General features: G+C 54.8%; 3 protein-coding genes across 5 annotated transcripts in view; 1 reads left to right on the top strand and 2 right to left on the bottom strand.

Moving 5' to 3' along the window:
• Nucleotides 1–185: 185 nt before the first annotated feature.
• Nucleotides 186–12187, top strand: PAQR6 (progestin and adipoQ receptor family member 6). Of its 2 annotated transcripts, XR_012062797.1 has the most exons (9): nt 186–1138; nt 1776–1851; nt 2295–2422; nt 2555–2760; nt 2905–3031; nt 3429–3525; nt 3698–3848; nt 4195–4608; nt 11455–12187. XR_012062797.1 is itself a non-coding variant. In XM_072946374.1 (8 exons), exons 2-8 carry the CDS (start codon nt 1801–1803, stop codon nt 4467–4469), a joined length of 1035 nt encoding a protein of 344 aa, XP_072802475.1. In that variant the 5' UTR covers nt 186–1138; nt 1776–1800; the 3' UTR covers nt 4470–5166. The 2 variants fall into 2 exon arrangements, 1 of the variants encoding a protein (XP_072802475.1); XM_072946374.1 differs by lacking the exon at nt 11455–12187 and having other exon boundaries at nt 4195–5166.
• Nucleotides 5286–6624, bottom strand: BGLAP (bone gamma-carboxyglutamate protein). Its single transcript, XM_006214612.4, has 4 exons — nt 6237–6624; nt 5959–5997; nt 5702–5771; nt 5286–5551 (listed from the first exon to the last, which is right to left on the bottom strand). Exons 1-4 carry the CDS (start codon nt 6298–6300, stop codon nt 5422–5424), a joined length of 303 nt encoding a protein of 100 aa, XP_006214674.1. The 5' UTR covers nt 6301–6624; the 3' UTR covers nt 5286–5421.
• Nucleotides 8018–18270, bottom strand: part of PMF1 (polyamine modulated factor 1) — a 20685-nt gene continuing 10432 nt past the window's right edge. The window contains exons 2-5 of one of the 2 annotated variants that reach the window (XM_031689120.2): nt 12576–12681; nt 11722–11822; nt 10198–10332; nt 8018–8551 (exon numbers count right to left, since the gene is read on the bottom strand). In XM_031689120.2, the coding sequence (XP_031544980.1) occupies nt 8512–8551; nt 10198–10332; nt 11722–11822; nt 12576–12681 (382 nt within the window). In that variant the 3' untranslated portion in view covers nt 8018–8511. Of the gene's footprint in view, nt 8552–10197; nt 10394–11721; nt 11823–12575; nt 12682–18270 lie in introns of both variants that reach the window. The other variant, XM_006214613.4, reaches the window with a different exon arrangement.

The following is an 18270-nucleotide window of genomic DNA, read 5'->3' on the forward strand; positions in this document are numbered from 1 at the left end:
TGGTAAGAGGCAGTGAAGCACAGTGAGGAGTGGTTTCGGAAATACAAAGTCAGGGTTTGCAGTCCTCTGCCCAGCCTAGGGCAGAGCCACCCTCAGCTGGGAGAAACTGGAACCCTGGCGCCAAGGTGCAGCCCAGTCTGAGGGGGGCGCTCCGTATCACCCTGGCTGCATCCTGGCTAGGGCCCCCGCCTCTTCCGGCCAGTCTGCTCTCTGTGGGATGGGGTCAAGCTGGAGGGGCTGGCTGTGTGCTGGAGGCTGAGTGAGCTGCCTGCTAATGGGGCTGGGCCACCCTGCGCTGCTCCCTGAAGGGTGGACAAGGCTGGGATTGTTCCCCGGCTCTCCTTTGTCTCCCACTCCCCGCCCAGGCCTGGCCCGCCTGTCTGCCACTCTCCTCTCCCTCCCGTTGGCCCGGCTGGCAAGAGCCTGGGACTCTGCCCGTGGAGCCAGGGCCGCTCACCCACCGCCTTAGGAGCGCCCATCAAGCCCTGGGTAAGGAAGCTCACCTGGGGCCCGGATGCCCGTGCTGAGAAACAAGAGGCAATGCGCCTGCTCCAGCCTCCTCCCCTATTTCCGTGGCTACAGCACAAACTCTACTCCAGAGACCCTTAGACCCTAGTGCTGAGGGAAGGGACCCTGAGGGGAGCTAGACCCCAGCATCGTCCTGTCTCACCCCTTCCCCAGGCAGCTGGGCGGCACTCAGGTTAGGTCAGAACATCCCCATCCCGCTCCCAGGAGGGGTCATCTATCTTAAAGCTCAGTCAGGGCGCACGGACTAGGGGCCAGGTCTGCCTTGTGCCCAGCAGGGTCCCCAGCACCCAGCTCAAGAGCAGAGGGCCCCAAACTGTTCAATCACAGGAGCAGAGGCTTGGGGTTCCAGCTGGTGGTGTGAGGCCCACAGTGCGTGCAGCACAAACACATGCAGACAGTGGGCAAAGCAGCGGCAGGAAGATGGGCGGGGCTAGGCTGGAAAGTTATGGCCTGGGGACTAGGGGAGTGTCCTGTTCTCTCTCCTCCCCGGGCGGTTCCACCCTCCTTGCTGGCCCAGCCCCTCCACTTGTGCCAAGGAATGTGCCTGGGAGAGGCGGCCTGAGAAGCAGGCGGGGCAGCAGAGCCGCAGCCACCCGGAGGCAGCACACAGGTCTGGGGCTGAGGGGCACGGGGCTCAGGAGGGACAGGGACCCCGAATGCCCTCAGAAGGTACTAGGGTAGTCCTCAGAGAAGAGCCAGGCATCCCTCTAATTCGCCGTCCCACCGGTGGCATCTGGCTTCTTCAGAAATTCTCCCCAGTGCCCTGAATTTTCTGTGCTCAGCCCAAGCACCACGGGCCAAGGGGCTTTCTGGTGGTGGCAATGGTGGGGTGTGCTTGGGCTCTCTCTGTGCTGTCCTCCGTAAGTCAGCGTTCTCCTGAAACAAACTGGGGGTTGGGCCTGAATCCAGGGTCCAGGGTTACCGTCCAGCTGAGGCAGCCTTCTGAGGGGAACCCTCTATCACTCCTTGCTGAGTTGAGGCTAACCAGCCCCTCTCAGTGGGGGAACTGAATGCCCTCAGGCTAGGATGGGGAGGGTTGGGGTTATGTGATATGGGGGCCAGGCCAGCCTCCCCTGGCCTGAAGGAAGCAGCTTGGTGGCCAGCTACCACCCACACGTATGTGTGTATGCGTGTGCACACAGCCTACTCTGGGTCTCAGTGACCAGGTCCAGCCTAGACCTAGGTGAAAAGGGACCCGTGGATGGGGGCAGATACGTAATTTCCAACCCCCTGCCCTTTGTCTCCAGGTCAACGTGGAGGTGCCGGGCCACCATGCTCAGTCTCAAGCTGCCCCAGCTCCTTCGAGTCCACCAGGTCCCCAGGGTGAGGGCCTTAACCCACTGACTCCTACCTCCCAAGAGACTTACCGGGGCAGATGTTCTTTTTGCAAGTGCAGAAGTCCCTACTGCAGGCTAACTCTTATCCCTGCCATTTCGGTGTGGGACTCGTCTTCTGTTCTCTAAGGAACAGGCTATGGCCTGCTCCCTAGAGCCCAGAACGCTCCTTCATCCAATGTCCCCTTCCCCAGAGCACTCTGCGTCCAACTACCCCACCCTATCTTGCCCCTTTATTCTGCCTCTTCTGTTTCTCACCTGCTCTCTGGGTATTGGAACCTGTGGTGTGATGGGGTCGGGTTTTAGCTTGGCTTTGGGTCCTTTGTGACCTCCAGCCCATTCTCTTCAACCCTGCATCCAGAGATCTCTCTTGGACAAAAAGCCTGGGGCTCAGTAACTCCCCTCCTCTCCCCTCCGCCCCCACTCCGCCAGGTGTTCTGGGAAGACGGCATCATGTCTGGCTACCGCCGCCCTACCAGCTCGGCCTTGGACTGTGTCCTCAGCTCCTTCCAGATGACCAACGAGACCGTCAACATCTGGACTCACTTCCTGCCCACCTGGTGAGGGAAGCTCTGTCCCAGGCTTCGGTCTCGAGCTCAGAGGGGGTACTCAGGCGGGCCGGGAAGGCCCAGGCCCGCGGGCTGCAGCGGGAGTCGCGGGGCTCCGGCGACCTGAGCACGTGCCCGCCGCAGGTACTTCCTGTGGCGCCTCCTGGCGCTGGCCGGGGGCCCGGGCTTCCGGTCGGAGCCCTACCACTGGCCGCTGCTCGTCTTCCTGCTGCCCGCCTGCCTCTACCCGTTTGCGTCGTGCTGCGCGCACACCTTCAGCTCCATGTCGCCCCGCGCGCGTCACATCTGCTACTTCCTGGACTACGGGGCGCTCAGCCTCTACAGCCTGGGTGAGCCAGGCGGCGGCGGCGCGGGCGCGGGGCGGGGCGGGGCGTTCCGGGGCGGGGCGGGGCGTTCCGGGGCGGGGTGTGGCGCGGGGGTCTCCGCCCAGAGCGCGTCCTTCGGGCCTCAGCTCCCGCCCCGCGTCCCCCTAGGCTGCGCCTTCCCCTACGCCGCCTACTCCATGCCGGCCCCCTGGCTGCACAGCCGCCTGCACCAGCTCTTTGTGCCCGCCGCCGCACTCAATTCCTTCCTGTGCACCGGCCTGTCCTGCTACTCCCGGTGGGTTCTCTGCCAGGGGTGAAGGGGAAGGCGGCGGGGGCGGGGGCACACGGGGCAGGGCACTCACAAACATTTGGACTCCCAGGATTTGTGGGAGGCCAGCGACCGTGTGCCTCAGCCTCACTGCTTTTGAACAACAGTAGTAACAACAGGACCATTTATTGAGGACCATACTGTGCCCAGACTCTGCACTGTCTCTAATTCTCGCAGCCACTAAGAGGCAGGTTTCTAGCCCCATTTTACAGATGTGGTCACTTACAAAGGAGTCATGTACCCTAAGGGCTTTCGTAGCCACTAAGCTACACTGACATTCTATCTTGGTCAAAGGTCCCTTGCCCTCCTCTGACTCCCACCCCAGCACAAGGATGGTGATCAGCCTTTCCCTCCCACCTCCCAGATTCCCAGAGCTAGAAAGGCCTGGACTCAGTAAGATCCTCCGCACAGCTGCCTTCACCTATCCCTTTCTGTTCGACAACCTCCCGCTCTTCTATCGGGTAAGGCTCCTGCTTTCCTGCCCTGACCCCTACAGTGCCCATTTCCAGTCCTGCCCACTCAGTCCCAGCACCCAGCCCGGCTGTGTCCTCCCCTCCACCCCCCACCGGATCTCAGACACATGGTGTCCACTCCCAAAGCCCCTCCCTGCCAAACCCCCTTTTCCTTTGCCAGCTCAGCCTGTGCTGGGGCAGGGCCCACAGCTGTGGACAGGAGGCACTGAGCACCAGCCACGGCTACCACCTCTTCTGCGCACTGCTCACTGGCTTCCTCTTCGCCTCCCACCTACCTGAGCGGCTGGCACCAGGACGCTTTGATTACATTGGTGAGAGCAGGCCTGGTCTGGCCTGGGAGGGGAGCATTTGGGGTGAGTCTGGATTAGTCAGCTCCTCAGAGCGCAGAGTGAACTAAGTAAAGGAGCGTGTCCCTGGCAGGGTCCTCAGGGTCCAGCCCCAGCCCTCAGATACAGCAAAACCAGTAGCATGTCTGCTGGGGCTCTGTGCATCCCAGCTCACTCACTCCTGTCAATAATCCTGGGAATCAGGTTTCTTATTCCCAGTTTTAGGAGAGTAGCAAGCCCAGAGAATGGGGTGCTTGCCAAGGGTCACAGGATGAGTTGGGGCAACCCTGGGGACGGGGTTTGTGCCCTGACCTGCCTACCCTCCCCACAGGCCACAGCCACCAGCTATTCCACATCTGTGCGGTGCTGGGCACCCACTTCCAGCTGGAGGCGGTGCTGGCTGATATGGGATCTCGCCGAGCCTGGCTGGCTACGCAGGAACCGCCCCTGGGCCTGGCGGGCACAGTGGCCACACTGGGCTTGGCGGTGGCCGGGAATCTGCTCATCATTGCCGCTTTCACAGCTTCCCTATTCCGGGCCCCCAGTACTTGCCCCCTGCTGCAGGGTGGCCCACTGGAGGTGGGTACAAAGGCCAAACTACTGTGAGGCCCCAGCTCTGAGCCTGCCCTGGAGGGAGGCAGAGGCCAGGCCCCAGTGCTGGCAGGAGACCAGACCCATCCAGGCCTGATAAGGTGCGGGCACATTTGAGCCTGGAACCAAGAGTGGCTGAGGAGAGAGTGCAGAGGTGAGAAGGGAGAGGAGAGGAGAGGGGCTGGGGGGCCAGGTGAGAGCAGAAGGGTCAGGGAGGGGGCTCTTGATGGGGTGGAGGAAGTGCTGAGGGTCTGAGAGGGGAGGTGCGTGTGTCCAGGCTGGAGCTGCCCCACCCACCTCAGAGGCTGGGATTGGGAGGTGTTGGACCCTTTTATCAGGTCCCATTTCTGGTGCTCCTGGAGTCTCTGCTCAGCCCAGGGAAGAACTAACATGACTAACCCAGGCCCACCCCAAATGCTCCGTAACCAGGCCAGGAGGCCTCCTATTGCCCCCTACCCCTCAGCCAGGCAGTACCGTCTGCCGGCAGCTGTTTGCCTACAGAGATAAGGCCTGTCCGCTCATAGCCATGCACTCCAGGTGTCCAGGAGTGCATGGGGTCTGGCCTATTCGGGTGTGTCATGGACGGCGCAGTGGGTTGAGGTGGGGAAGGTTCTGGCCTATAGAGGGGAACCCTAGTTAGACTTTAGGAAGCCACCTTCAGTGCTTCTGGAATGAGGCAGGGACAAATAAATAAATCAACAACAGACTTTGGGGAGCACTTTCTGGGACTGAAAAAGATAAAACCTCCTTTCCACTCCCCATCCTCCCAACACCTCCTCCTCATACTCCATAGATGGACAAAGAATCAGTTCCACCACTAGTTCCTCTTCTGGAGTTTATTCTGGAGCAGCTGGGATGATGGGGACCTCACTTGCAGGGCAGGGAGGTCCGGGCGAGGGGAGGGGAAGGGATCCTGGAGAGGAGCCAGCACTGGGGGCTGCCAGCCAGGCCAGCAGGGCTGCGAGCTCTAGGTTGTGCCGTAGAAGCGCCGGTAGGCCTCCTGGAAGCCCATTTGGTCAGCCAGCTCATCACAGTCCGGGTTGAGCTCACACACCTCCCTCTTGGGTTCCAAGGGATCTACGTAGGGGGCTGGGGCTCTGAGAATCCAACACACTAGCATCAGCCTCCAGGCAAAATGCCCACCCCTCCTCCCACGGCACTGGGGACTCCAGAGTCCTGGCCAGGAGGCCTGCCCTGACCCCCCACCTGGAGATGCAGGGCCCTGTCCAGCACCTCCTTTCTCTCACCCCAGCCCGTGATCCAGGTAGCGTCTGAGTCTCTTCACCATCTCACTGCCCTCCTGCTTGGACACGAAGGCTGCGGAGCAGAAGGGCAGGGGTCAGGTGGCTCTGAGTTTGGGTGGACAAGGAGGGGAGTAGGCTGGCCTTCCTGATAGCCAGATGGGAGTGGGCAGGAGGGGGGAATGGGACTTGGGGCGGGGGGGGGCAGTGCTGGGAGTGGGCAGCACCACTGGGTGATACAGGGCACAGCCCCCACCTCATACCTGCACCTTTGCCAGACTCTGCACCACTGGGCTTCGCATCTGTAAAGAAAGGGGGCCCAGTTCACCCCTGCTTCTCCCTACGGCCCTCCTCCTCTGCCTTTCTGGCCCCTTACTCTTCCCTTCTCTCCCTCCACAAGGTCAGATCTGGGGGGTGAAGGGACTGAGCCCACCGGAAGGTGGTTAGACTACCACGGGACCACCAGGGGAAGGGATGAGGAGAGGTGAGGCCATGGCACTCTCCCTTTGCAGCTCCCACGGGCTGGGGCGGGGGCACTCACCTGCCCGGCCAGCGAGGCAGAGCATGGCCAGGGCCAGTAGGGCGAGGAGCGTGAGGGGCCTCATTGTGTGTCTTGTCAGCGGCTGCGTTGGGGCTGCTGCTCAGGACTGAGCTGGTCTGCCTCTCCCAGCCTCCAGCACTGCTTTATACTCTCTGGGCTGTGCCCCGGAGGCAAGGGTTCAGGCGGGTCACGGGAGAACCTGCCAGGGCTATTTGGGGGTCATCCGCCCCAGCTCTGTAGGCCAAACCCCAAAGGATGTTGTGGTTGGAGCTGCGGCTGCCTGGGCAGGGCCCTGGGAGTGATGGAGGAGGGTAGGCCTCAATCAGACTGCCAGTCTCCAGACATGGAGGTCCCCAGCCCCTCCCTAAAGGGGCTGCCCTGGGTCCCCCAGCCCCTACTCACTCTTGCTCGGAGCCCCAGCCCCGGCCTCAGTTTGAGCACCAGCGGGACAGGCTCGAAGGGTAGGAGAGGGAGCCTAGAGATGAAGGGGGCCCAGAGGTCTAAAATAGGTTGGCACAGAGCAGGACTACAGCCTCTTGCAGACTGTGATTTCCACCGTCGGCCCCATGGGCAGGAGCCAAACCCCAGGGAGGGAGGGCCTGCCGCTGCCCTCATTCACCCCGAGGGGCCCTGCCCCAGAGAGACACCAACAGCAGGCCTGGTGTGGGGGCAGCTCGACTCTGCTCAGGCCCTGGGCATCAGGACGGGAAGGGGCTGGGGCAGCACAGAGACGAGCCGAAAGCCAACACAGGTGGGGCCAGGTATGAGGTAAGGACAGCCCTTCTGTTTGGGGCCGGCCAGGTGAGCACTGCAGTGGGGACGCCCTTCCCCGTGGCCCTTGCAGGTGGGGAGGCAGGGCCCACGAGGGGCAGGGAGGTGGAGAGCACCTCTGGGCTCCTCACCCCCCCATCCTCTTCCTGCCCTCACAGCTTCCCCAGTGCCAACAACCAATGGGACGTGTCCCCTGAGGGGCAGGACATCCAACCTGAAACCACCCCCAACACTTAGAACCGCTTCTGTCTCAGCTCAGCCTGGAGAGGAGGGAGGGTGTCCTCACCCACCACCCACTCACCAGGTGGAAACCTGCCAGACAAAGCACTGCCACCCCACAGCCTGTGGCTCTGCAGGAGGGGCTGCCGGATGTTTGGGTGCATTCAGGAGGAGGGAGGAGCCGCTGGGCACAGTTTGAGGGGTGGGGTTGGTGAGCAGAGACCACCCTGACAACTTCCCAAGTGTCTCCAGTGCTCCTAGACAGACCCCACTAAGCCTCTCTCCAGAGTTAGGGTGAGGACCTCACCAGGGAAGAAAGTTCTGCCCCCATTCACCCCCACCCCCTTCCCCCTCCAGTCTGGAGGATGTACCCACCCTGCCTTTGGGGAAGTCCCTCCTGATACCCTGTGGCCCTGGCTGGGGAAGAGGAAGGCATGAGAAGCGGGGGGACAAACTGCCCAGCTATTCAGAGGGCCCACCTGCTCCGTATGTGAGCGCTCACCAGGTGCAAACACCGAAGGAGGGCCACCATGGTGCCTTTAAGGGCGGGCTAGGTTGGACAGTGACATCCCCCTGGCAGCTTGTCTTGGCCTCAGGGAACCCAGGCTCCTGGTTTCTGTGACAAGGGGCTCCACTGCCCTTCCATACATGATGGTCAGATACACCCCACCACCAACCCACGCCGGCCTAGAGGTTCCCGGAGCCCTGCAACTGAGGCCTCAACCGGAGCCAGGACTCCTGGCTCAGGAGAGGCCTGGGAGAGGCCCAGGCGGAGGAAGCATCCTCACAGATTACAGTGTAGTGGAGGAAGTTTATTTGTGGATGTGGGGAGAACATGGCAAGAGCCCTCGAGCTGGCCAGCAAGGGGGCAATCAGTGGAGACTGAAAACAGATTCCCCATGCCAGGCCCGAGGTGGGGCTCAGGAACTGATGGTACGTGTTGTGACGGGGTAGGGTAGGGGGTTGGCTTGAACCTAGAGAAGAAGGAGCATGGTGCCTGATCCCTGGGCTGGGAGCTGGCCACGGATGCTCAGGTTAGGAGAAAACGGGGAGAAGCCTGAAGGTAGTGTGTGTTTACGACCTCAAGGGACTGCCAAAGACACAGTGGCAGTGGAGACGCTGAGGCCTCCTCCTCCAGCAGATCCCATCACTGCTTAGGGACTGGGCACCGATCTGGCTATTCTCAGAGGCAGCTCACTCAGGCCCAGCATGCTGGACCACAGGCCCTTGACCTTGACTGCCCTCTGCTCCTGGGCCCGGCTCTTGTCTCCTCACTCAGGCTCCCTCAGCACGGCCACCAGCTCCTTCTGTTCTCTGTGTAGAGCCTGACATCAACAGGAGAGAGCAGACAGATTGAGACGTGAGAAAACTCAACCCTTTCCCTCCACTGTCCTTGACTCCAGGCCTGGGTTTCCCCCCGGACGACGTGGAAGTGTCTGTACCTCATGTCACAGGCCCAGCAGGGCACTTTAGGAAATCCACCCCAATCAGCAAGCGTTTGTGGTAGGCTGTGTGCTGGCCAACTAGGCTGGACCTCCCCAGAGCAGAGCTGTTCCTCAGTAAGGGCCCCTAGGGTGTTCTGTGATCCTCTGACCTCACTGGGGATTTCTAGCAGAGAAACCTTCTTAAATTAAGTGGACTTTCAGCCAGGCTACAGCCATGGAAGTTGTGGTGAAAAAGAGCTCTCTGAAGCTCCCACACAGGGCTCAGCACTGAACAGTCAATCCAGCTGACCCACTTCAAACAATGGTTCAGATCCGCAGCTGTAATGGGAGAGGCGTGGCTATAAGAGCAGGGGGCTTCCTTCCTCCTCTTAAAATAGAAGCACCAAACAGAGCCGGCAGGCCCCGGGGATCACTATTTAGCCACTATGGCAGCCAGGGCCCAGAAGGGAGTGAGGGACACTCATGGTGATGGAACAGCAATGGCAGTGCAGCTCCTTGCCTGAGGACTCAGCAGGGCAGCCCTGAGAGTCCCCGAGAAGTGACTCTGAGCTGTGGAACCTGCCCCAGGAGACAGCAGCAGGCCGAGGGCCTTGGTTACACCACCTGCATGCCTGCTGTGTAGAGCCTGGGCCGCTCCGCTACACCGCAGACCCCCAGGGCCAGTGTGTTACAGGAGGAGGCTAAGGGGGTGAGGACAAGGGGAGGCAGAACAAGGCGCCAGCCTTTCTCCTACTGCCACCTCTCTGAGGCTCAGTGCCTTGCTGAGGCCAGAGCAGGGCCTTCAGGCTGCAGCTGACTGGTCTTGGGAAGAGAAGACTGGGGGACCCAAGAGCCACAGATTTGGGACCTATTCCACTCAGGATCAGGAAGGTCTGCCCCAGGAAGGGAGCTGTCAAGTGGCCATAGGTAGACATACGTTGGACATCTAAATGATGGAGAGAACCTGACAATGGGCCACCTTTCAAGCCCCACTAGAGACCCTCTTTTGGAACTGCACGTTAAGCCAGTGAGAAATCCATCTCATCACTCTCCGGCTACACTTGCTCTCTGTGTCATCCAGCCTGATCATCCTCTTTCCCCTTATTCACCATCTTGGCCCCAAGTGACTTTCAGAAATTCACCCTCAAAGGACACACATCTGTTGCACAGAGGGTATGTTTTAGATATGCTGACAGATCAGAGGGAGATACAGCTCAAGTGGCAGAGTGCCTGCTGAGCATGCACAAGGTCCTGGGTTCAATCCCAGTACCTCCTCTAAAAGTAAGTAAATAAATAAACCTAATCCCCCCACCCAAGAACTATATAAATAAAGATTTTTTTTTAAAGAAAAAATAGAGCACCCTTCATAGAAAAAAAAAGAAGGAAAAAAACAAATATGCTGACGGACTAAAGTCATTCTAATGTACAGATTTTAAAGGTACTGGGCAGTATCGCATGAGGTGAAACCTCCCTGGCTACAGAGGGTTAACCCTGACTCTGAAGCAGAGAGGTCCGCATGTGCCTGTGGGCAGGGCCGGGACACTCACCTGCCAGGCCTGCTGCCGGGCCTGCACCTGCAGCTGCAGCTCCTCCACCTGCCTGCGCCCGGCCAGGACGGCATCTGCCAGCTGCCTGTTCTCGGCCTCCTGCTTCTGCACACGGCGCTGCAGGGCGTCCCGCTGCTGCAGGAAGTAGGGCACCAGGGTGCTGCGCAGGTCCTTCTCTGGGATCCCACTAGGGCGCCTGCAGGGCCGCGGAGGGCACAGGGAATGGGGACAGGGAGGGGTGTGTGGGCTGAGGCTTCTCCCTCCAAACCCAGTGGTGGCATTCCTACCTTCAGTCTCAAGCTGGGCTGGCTTCCAAGGCCTCTCCTATGGTCTCTCTCACTCCCAAGACCCAGCTGCATGGCTCCTGCTGCTGATAGGCATGCTAAGCCCTTACCTCTCAGCTTCAGCACCCAGGAATCTACTTCTCCCCTTCTCACCAGCCCGTGTCTTAGCCTTCCTCCTCTCCCCACATACAGTGCCCCCAGCTGTCATGCTCCAGGCCTACAGGTGACTTTTTTGGCTCCTGTCTCTGTCCTTGTGACCATGGGCCTTGCTGGTGCATCTGCTCCATCTGACTGTGAGCTGGGGGTGGGGGTGGGGTGGCAGTGGGATGAGCCATCCCAGATGGAGTGGTGGCCCGAGAGCAGGCCCAGACCCTGAGAGACCCTTGCTGGCCAACGTGGGAAGAAAAGGGAAGGCAGGTCTGAGAAGGTGAGACTGTAGAGGGTTCTGAGTGTCCAGAGTGAGGAGATGGGTCAGTTCTGATGGGCAGTGGGCTAGAAGCCACTGTAGGTTCTTTAAAAATTCTTTTTTGGTTACAAAAGTTAGTTCTCTTACGTAACTAAGGTCACAAAGCATTAACAAATTGAAAAGCACAAAGGTTTTTACTCCCTCTGCCCCAGGATTCTACTCAGGCAGGGAAGGGTGGCAGGAGGCAGGAGCTCAGGCCACTTACGGTCTCGGTGGCCTCAACTCTCCACTCCTGTCCCCAGGGCCCCTTGCTCCACGCTGCACAGGAGAGCCAGGCAGCAGGGCGGCTCACTGAAACCACAGCCCTGGGAGAGCAAGTCTTTCATGTCTTACTCACTGCTGAATCTCTGGCATTTAAGACAGTATTGGGCGTACAGTAAGTGCTCCTAAATACTTGTTGAATGAACAAATGAATAAAAACCAGATGCTCAGGCCAGACTAATCAACCTAAGATTCCACACCTCGCTGTTCTACCTCGTCTCACACTACCTACCCTCTCTCCTGCAGGCTAGATGGGTCCTGAAATGAGCTCCCCGGGAAGATTTCCCTCATTCCAGTCACCTCATACCCCTGGACAACATGGGCTTGCCCCTGGCTCTCCTCCCTAGAGGGGACTATGCACTTGTTTCTCTGTTCTGGGTCACTGTTTGGTGTTGGTCCTCTCCATCTGTCCCTGTCACAAGGTCCTCTCAGGGGCTGAGAGCCCAGAGTCTCATGCATATGAGTCCACCATAGACGCTCCTTCAAGATGCGGAAATGCTTTGCCCTTCTCACCAGGCCGGCTCCCTGCGGTCTTTGCCTTCTTCTACTATCACATCCAGTGCATTCAAGACAGCTTCCAGGTTCCCCTCCTCTTTGATTTCAGAGATTTCATCCTGAAGAGAAATGAGGGAAGAGCTATTATGATACTAGACTGTTCCATAAGCTGAACTGCTAACAGCACTTAGTAAAACTTTTGCTAATTTAGGTCCTGTGTCTTTATACAAACATTCCAACTTTTCTAATGTGACTTTTATAATTAAGAAAATAAAGTATAAAATCGAAAACATTTGAAAAGGGCCTGCAACAGGCCTCTCCTCCTGCCATCATCTCTGAATGCTGCCACCCCCGCCGTTACCCCCACGCCTGAGCACCCTTTGCTGACAGCACCCGGACATTTTGCTACTGAACCAGGCCCATCCTGCAGTGCGACAGCGTGGAAGTGAAACTCTAGAGAGATCACAGATACTTAAACACATGAATGGACTCCTGCCCTTTTCTGTATTCCCTCTAGGAAGTTCCAGTAAATTCAACAATCTGTTAAATGCCTCCTCTTTGCCAGGCTTACTCCAGGTACTGGAGATACACAGAGAAGTCAGACCTGGGCCTGTCCTTGCTGAGCTCACAAGGTCTGGTAGGGTGGACAACATCTGAACACAGTTACACACTGCGCAATGACAGTGCGCAGTTACACACATCGTTTGGAGGGAAAGAATGACTGCCACTGCAGCCTGCAGGGCATGGAGGACAGATCCATGGACTGAGGGTGGAGAGCGGATGAGGGTAAGGTCTCGGCCTTCAAGGGGCTGAGGATCTGGAGGCAGGACCTGAGCCAACAACAACCACCCACTGGGCTTCTTGCCACTCACCCGGATAGATGTCTGCAACTGAGTTATAAACTTGTCATAGATCCGCTGGGTCATCTCAGGCTGCAACTGATAGAAGCGCTTGTAACAGTCAATGAATCTCTGGTAGCTGGTGGGAAGGACAGAAGGCGAAGGTGGGGAGGGTTAAGGCAGCCCGGCCTCTCCCCACAGGGCTCTGAGCCTTGTCTACTTCATGGCTCTGGTTAAAGGCAGTGGACGCGAAATGCCTCATGGGCAGCTCCCAGCACTGAGAATGGCTCAGCCCCAACAGTCTCCCCACTTCCTCTCAGCAGAGCCCCAGCTGGGTTCAGGTGTTTTCCCTGTAAGGGTGGGTCACAATGAGGCCAGTCATGGTTCTTAAACTTGACCTGACCAAGCACCAAATCACCAGGAGGGCTTATTAAAACTCAGATCACTGCCATCCTCCCCACCCCACACCCCAGTTTTGAATGAGCTCCCAGGTGGTGCTGCTGCTGCTGTTCAGGGCACCCCACTTTGAGAACCTCTTCATCCCAGTCCCTATGCAGGGCTGGATTAGGACAGGGCATGTGGCCTCTGGGAGAAGTTCCTTTACTTCCAAAAAGACCCACACAGGAAGGAACTGATGTCCTTCCTGTGGGACATGACTATATTCAGGTGATGGTCCAGCTCCCTGCAACCAAGGGGGGACCTAGCCAGAGGGCAGAGTTTCTAACCTAAGGATGCAAAGCAGAAAGAGGGAAAAGACCAGGGTCCCCGAGGACATCATCAAGCTGCTGAAAACACCAACCTAGAACCACCCTACCTCAGGGCTTCTTGTTAGTGAGGTAATGGAGTTCTCTGATTGTTCAAGCCATTTAAAATCAGGTCCCTGTCACTGGCACTGATAACACCCCTTGTAGCTGGAAAGGTCAAAGGGTACTCAGTATATCCCCAATGGCTTGCTCCTCTTGGACAAAGAAACTCAAATCAGTTAAATGAACTCTCTTGGCTGTTTCCTCTGCCTGCTCTCTCAGGCCCTTCCCCTCCACAAATACTCACTGAGTGCCTCCTATGTGCTGGTCACCAGCAGGTGCTGGGTGTCCCGGGGTGAATGAGACCAGCACGGCCCTCCTGGAGCTTCCAGTAGAAAGTGGAACTCCATGTGGAGATGATTACTGTGGAGAAAGTGCTTGGAAGGAAAAGGGCCAGGGCTACGGGGATGAGAGTGTATCACCGGGATCATCTTTAAGAGTTGGGGGTGGGGGGGAAGGCCTCTCTGATGAAGCAATGTGCGAGGGACCTGCAAAAAGTGTTTAAGCCAAGGAGGAGCCCACACTTGTGCTTTACTATGGGCCCAGATCCTCTCAGGCTGGTAGGCCCCTGGACAAGAAGGGGTTAGGTACCCTTTTCCTTCCAAGCAAGTAAAGAAACCTAATTACCTGCCCCCTCCACCAAACAAATGAACAAAAAAAACAAAAAATAAAATTAAAAAAAATTGTGGAAGGGAAGGGCTTGAGAGAGCAGGCAGAGGAAACAGCCAAGAGAGTTCATTTAACTGATTTGAGTTGGTGCCTGGAACCCAATGCACTGCCCCCACCCCACCCAGGGAGTCACGGCTGGGTCCTCCCTTTCTCATGGGCCTCGGGCCTCCTGACCCAATTCCTACCCCCAAAACAATGTTTTTTGAAACAGATGCAGAGTGAGAGCAGTGGTGTGCTTGTAAGAGGTAACTGTTAAATTTTCAGGAAATCTGTGGGCCAGTTGTTAAACATAGCCATTATTGAAAATTATATAAAGTTACAATAAATTACATTAAAGACAAAGGCACTAATTACTCAAAACATATGACCTCCTAGTCATTTCACACATTTCACTCTGCTCCTGAGGTTGCTTCCATCGCTGGTTTCTACCTGTGGAAATAGGTGTGCCGCTGCCCATCTCTTCCCAGCCGTGTGTAGCAAGGCTACAGTGGCAGGCTTAGGGGTGTTTACACCTTGGAACCTGGCAAACACTGCAAGCCAGGGCTTTACTTCTGGACAGTAGGCTGTAAGCGTCTACCAGCACACCTCTGGGTAAGGGTGACAGTCTCCCATCATTCCCAGGGTACACATTTGATATCAGTAAACCTTGGAGGCTACAGGCCGAGGTACCAAAAGGACAATACAGATGATGGGCATCCTTTCCACCCCCAGCATAGCTGCAGACATCTTGCTGTTTTGCCACTGGCTCCACAAGCCACGCAGTCTGTGGCTACATGCAGGAATGTGGAGGACATATGGTGCCTGACCAAGAGGCGCTGGAATTGAAACCGGGTAATTGTGGCCTGAGATGGGTTTGGCTCGGACGTGGGAGATCCTGTTTCTCCTCCCAGCCCACTGGCTAGGCAGAGGGTCTGAGCTGGATGCATCTCTCCTGGGTTCAGGCGGCTGGCAGCAGACAGGACCCAGGGCAGGGGTGAGGCACATTCTACCCACCGGTGCTGCTCATCAACTCTTCTGGTGACCCCCTTGGGGCCTGAGAGTTCAGTGAAAATGAAGGACCCAGAAACACGCACACTGATACAAACACAAAAGGTGGAAAACATGTTGCAAGGACATGGAGGGAGAGCCGCCAGGTTGGAGTCCAGGAGCAAAGTGATTTTTTTTTTCTTCTAGTTTCACTGAGATATAATCCACTTACAGCACCTGATAAATTTAAGGTGTACAGCATAATGATTTGACTTACATATATTGGGAAATGATTACCACAATAAGTTTAACTAATATCCATCAACTCATATAGAAACAAAAAAGAAAGAAAAGGGGAAAAATAAAGGTTTCCTTCTTATGAGAACTCTTAGTAACTACTTTCATAGTAGCTTTAAAAATGTACCACACAGCAGTGTTAACTGTAGTCAACATGTTGTATATTACATCCCTAGTACTTATTTATCTAATAACTGGAAGTGTGTATCTTTTGACCACCTTCATGCAATGCCCTCTCCCCCACCCTCCAGTAATTCCTTTCTTGAGAGCCAATGCAGAGTTGGGAATGGTGTGAATGCCCCTGTCAATTTCCTGAAAAAATACCTTCACAGAGAAAAAAGAAAAGTGATGAATTTAAAAAAAAATTCATGCAATCCCCAATATCTCCATTAAAAAATAAATAAACAAATAAACCTAATTACCTCCCCCCACACACACAAAATTCATGGGCACCTCCTCCCCAAACGTCAAATTTTATTTTCTCATATAAACTCTAACAACTTCGTGGACAGGGACACCATCTGCAATGGATCTTCAGGTGTCTTAGATACACAGCAGCACTCAAGACATGCTGCAGACCAGGTGACTGGGGCTGAGGGGAGGTCTGGGGCTACCTGGCCCCCAGCTTGTCCCACTCCCAGCCACTTCCCCTACCCTCGACCCCAGGTTACCAGGGCCCAGACTACTTGAACGGAGGAATCCTCCCCACAGAGCATTAACAATGGCCACTCTGCCAAGCCCCACTTTGCCCTTGGCGAGAATGGTCTCCTGGCCTTGGCCTTCCAAGAGTACACAGGGGCCACCCAGCTATGTGCTGGGTAAGTGCACTGGCTCTGAAGACTGCCTGTCCTTTTGCCTCGGTTCAAATCCCACCTCTACCACTCAGCAGCTGAGTGATCTTGGACAACTTACCTTTAAGCCTCAGTCTCCTCCTCTGTCCAATGGAGACAATAACTATAAGTCACAAAATTATTGTGAGGATTAAATGAGGTTTAATACTTACTACAGTGGATAGCACGTGGAAATTCTCCATATTAGCTACAATTATTATTAGCATTCTCAAAAGAACAGGCCTTATCACCACTCAGAAGTGTAGGACACAGTCGGTAACTTGGCTTCCCAAAGCTGAGAAGTCTCCTCCCCCGCAGAAGGTAGGTGCTTAGTAAATGCATCTTGGTTGCAGCTGCACGTGCAGGAAGAACCCATTGGCCCCCACTACAAAGAAAAGGCTAAATTATGGCCCCACAAAAAGGGCCATTTATCATCAATGAAAGTAACTTTTAAAAACTGCATTTACTATGTAAATCAAAACTACAACAAGGTATCACCTCACACTATCCAAAACAGCCATCATTAAAAATAAGTCCACAAAGTGCTGGAGAGAGTGTGGAGAAAAGGGAACCCTCCTACATTGTTGGTGGGAATGTAATTTGGTGCAGCTACTATGGAAAACAGTATGGAGGTTCCTTAAAAAACTAAAATTAGAGCTACCATATGATCCAGCAATCCCACTGCTGGGCATATATTCAGAGAAAAGTCTAACTTGAAAAGACACATGCTCCTCAATGTTCACAGCAGCACTATTTACAATAGCCAAGACATGGAAGCAACCTAAATATTCATCAACAGATGACAGATAAAGAAGTTGTGGTATATTTATATAATATGTGGTATGTGTGTGTGTGTGTGTGTATATATATATATATATATATAAACTAAATTTACTGAGTTTCAAAACAGAGATGACTACATTAACTGATTTTAACCTATTTTTTTCTCTTAAATACTTATTGTGCAGTATCTGAGACAAAGTAGCTGTTTTTGAACTCACTGAAAAAGCATTTCATTTACTTTACTAAAAACTAATCATAAATTGAGTTAGCACATGTTTAACTTAAAATATTTAATCCCAGAATAAAGCTCTGGTGGCTTGCCAACCTGTCAGTTTATATATGAGATAAATTGTGCAGGAACAGAAAGATAGAGGCACAGACAAATAAACATGTGTACTAGTGCTAAGGAAGCCCTGCCTTCCTCCTTCATGGTAACTGGCTTGCTGCCCAATTGAATGCCTGTTCCACAGACTGTCCACCAGAGGGCGGGCGGGAACTGGTGTTTCCGCCCAGTAAAGGAGTGGAAGGCAAAGGCTGATACCAAGACAAATAGAAGTTGGGGATCCCTGTGACAGAAATTCATGCTTTTCACCCCCGAAATGTACAGCTGCTGTGTCTAAGAAATGTTTCTCTGTTTGGCCTTTTCCCGTCCCCCCATCTCAGTCCTGTGTACACTGGGCTGCCCCAGGACTAAGAAAGGGAGAGGGGGAAAAAAACCAGAAATGTTCCTTGATTAAAAAATAAGAGGTCAGTCAGCTGCATGTAAATCAATGAAGTCAAAACACTCCCTCACACCATACACAAAAATAAACAGAATGGCTTAAAGATTTAAACATAAGACAGGACACCATAAAACTCTTAGAACATAGGCAACACATTCTTTGACATAAATCATAGCAATGCTCTCCTAGGTCAGTCTACCAAAGCAATAAAATAAAAGCAAAAATAAACAAATGGGACCTAATCAAACTTATAAGCTTTTGCAGAGCAAAGGAAACCGTACACAAAACGAAAAGACAATGTGGACTGGGAGAGAATATTTGCAAACGATGCAACTGATAAGGGCTTAATTTTCAAAATATATAAACAGCTCATACAATTCAATAACAAAAAATTTTTTGAATGGACAGAAGACCTAAATAGACATTTCTTCAAAGAAGAAATACCAGATGGCCAATAGGCACACAAAAAGATGCTCAATATTGCTAATTATCAAAGAAATGCAAATCAAAACTACAACAAGGTATCATCTCACACTATCCAGAATGCCCATCATTAAAAAGTCCACAAACAATAAATGCTGGAGAGGGTGTGGAGAAAAGGGAACCCTCTTACATTGCTGGTGGGAATGTAATTTTGTACAGCCACTATGGAAAACAG

This window comes from Vicugna pacos, chromosome 21 (assembly GCF_048564905.1).
Source record: "Vicugna pacos chromosome 21, VicPac4, whole genome shotgun sequence".
Lineage (NCBI taxonomy): Eukaryota > Metazoa > Chordata > Mammalia > Artiodactyla > Camelidae > Vicugna > Vicugna pacos.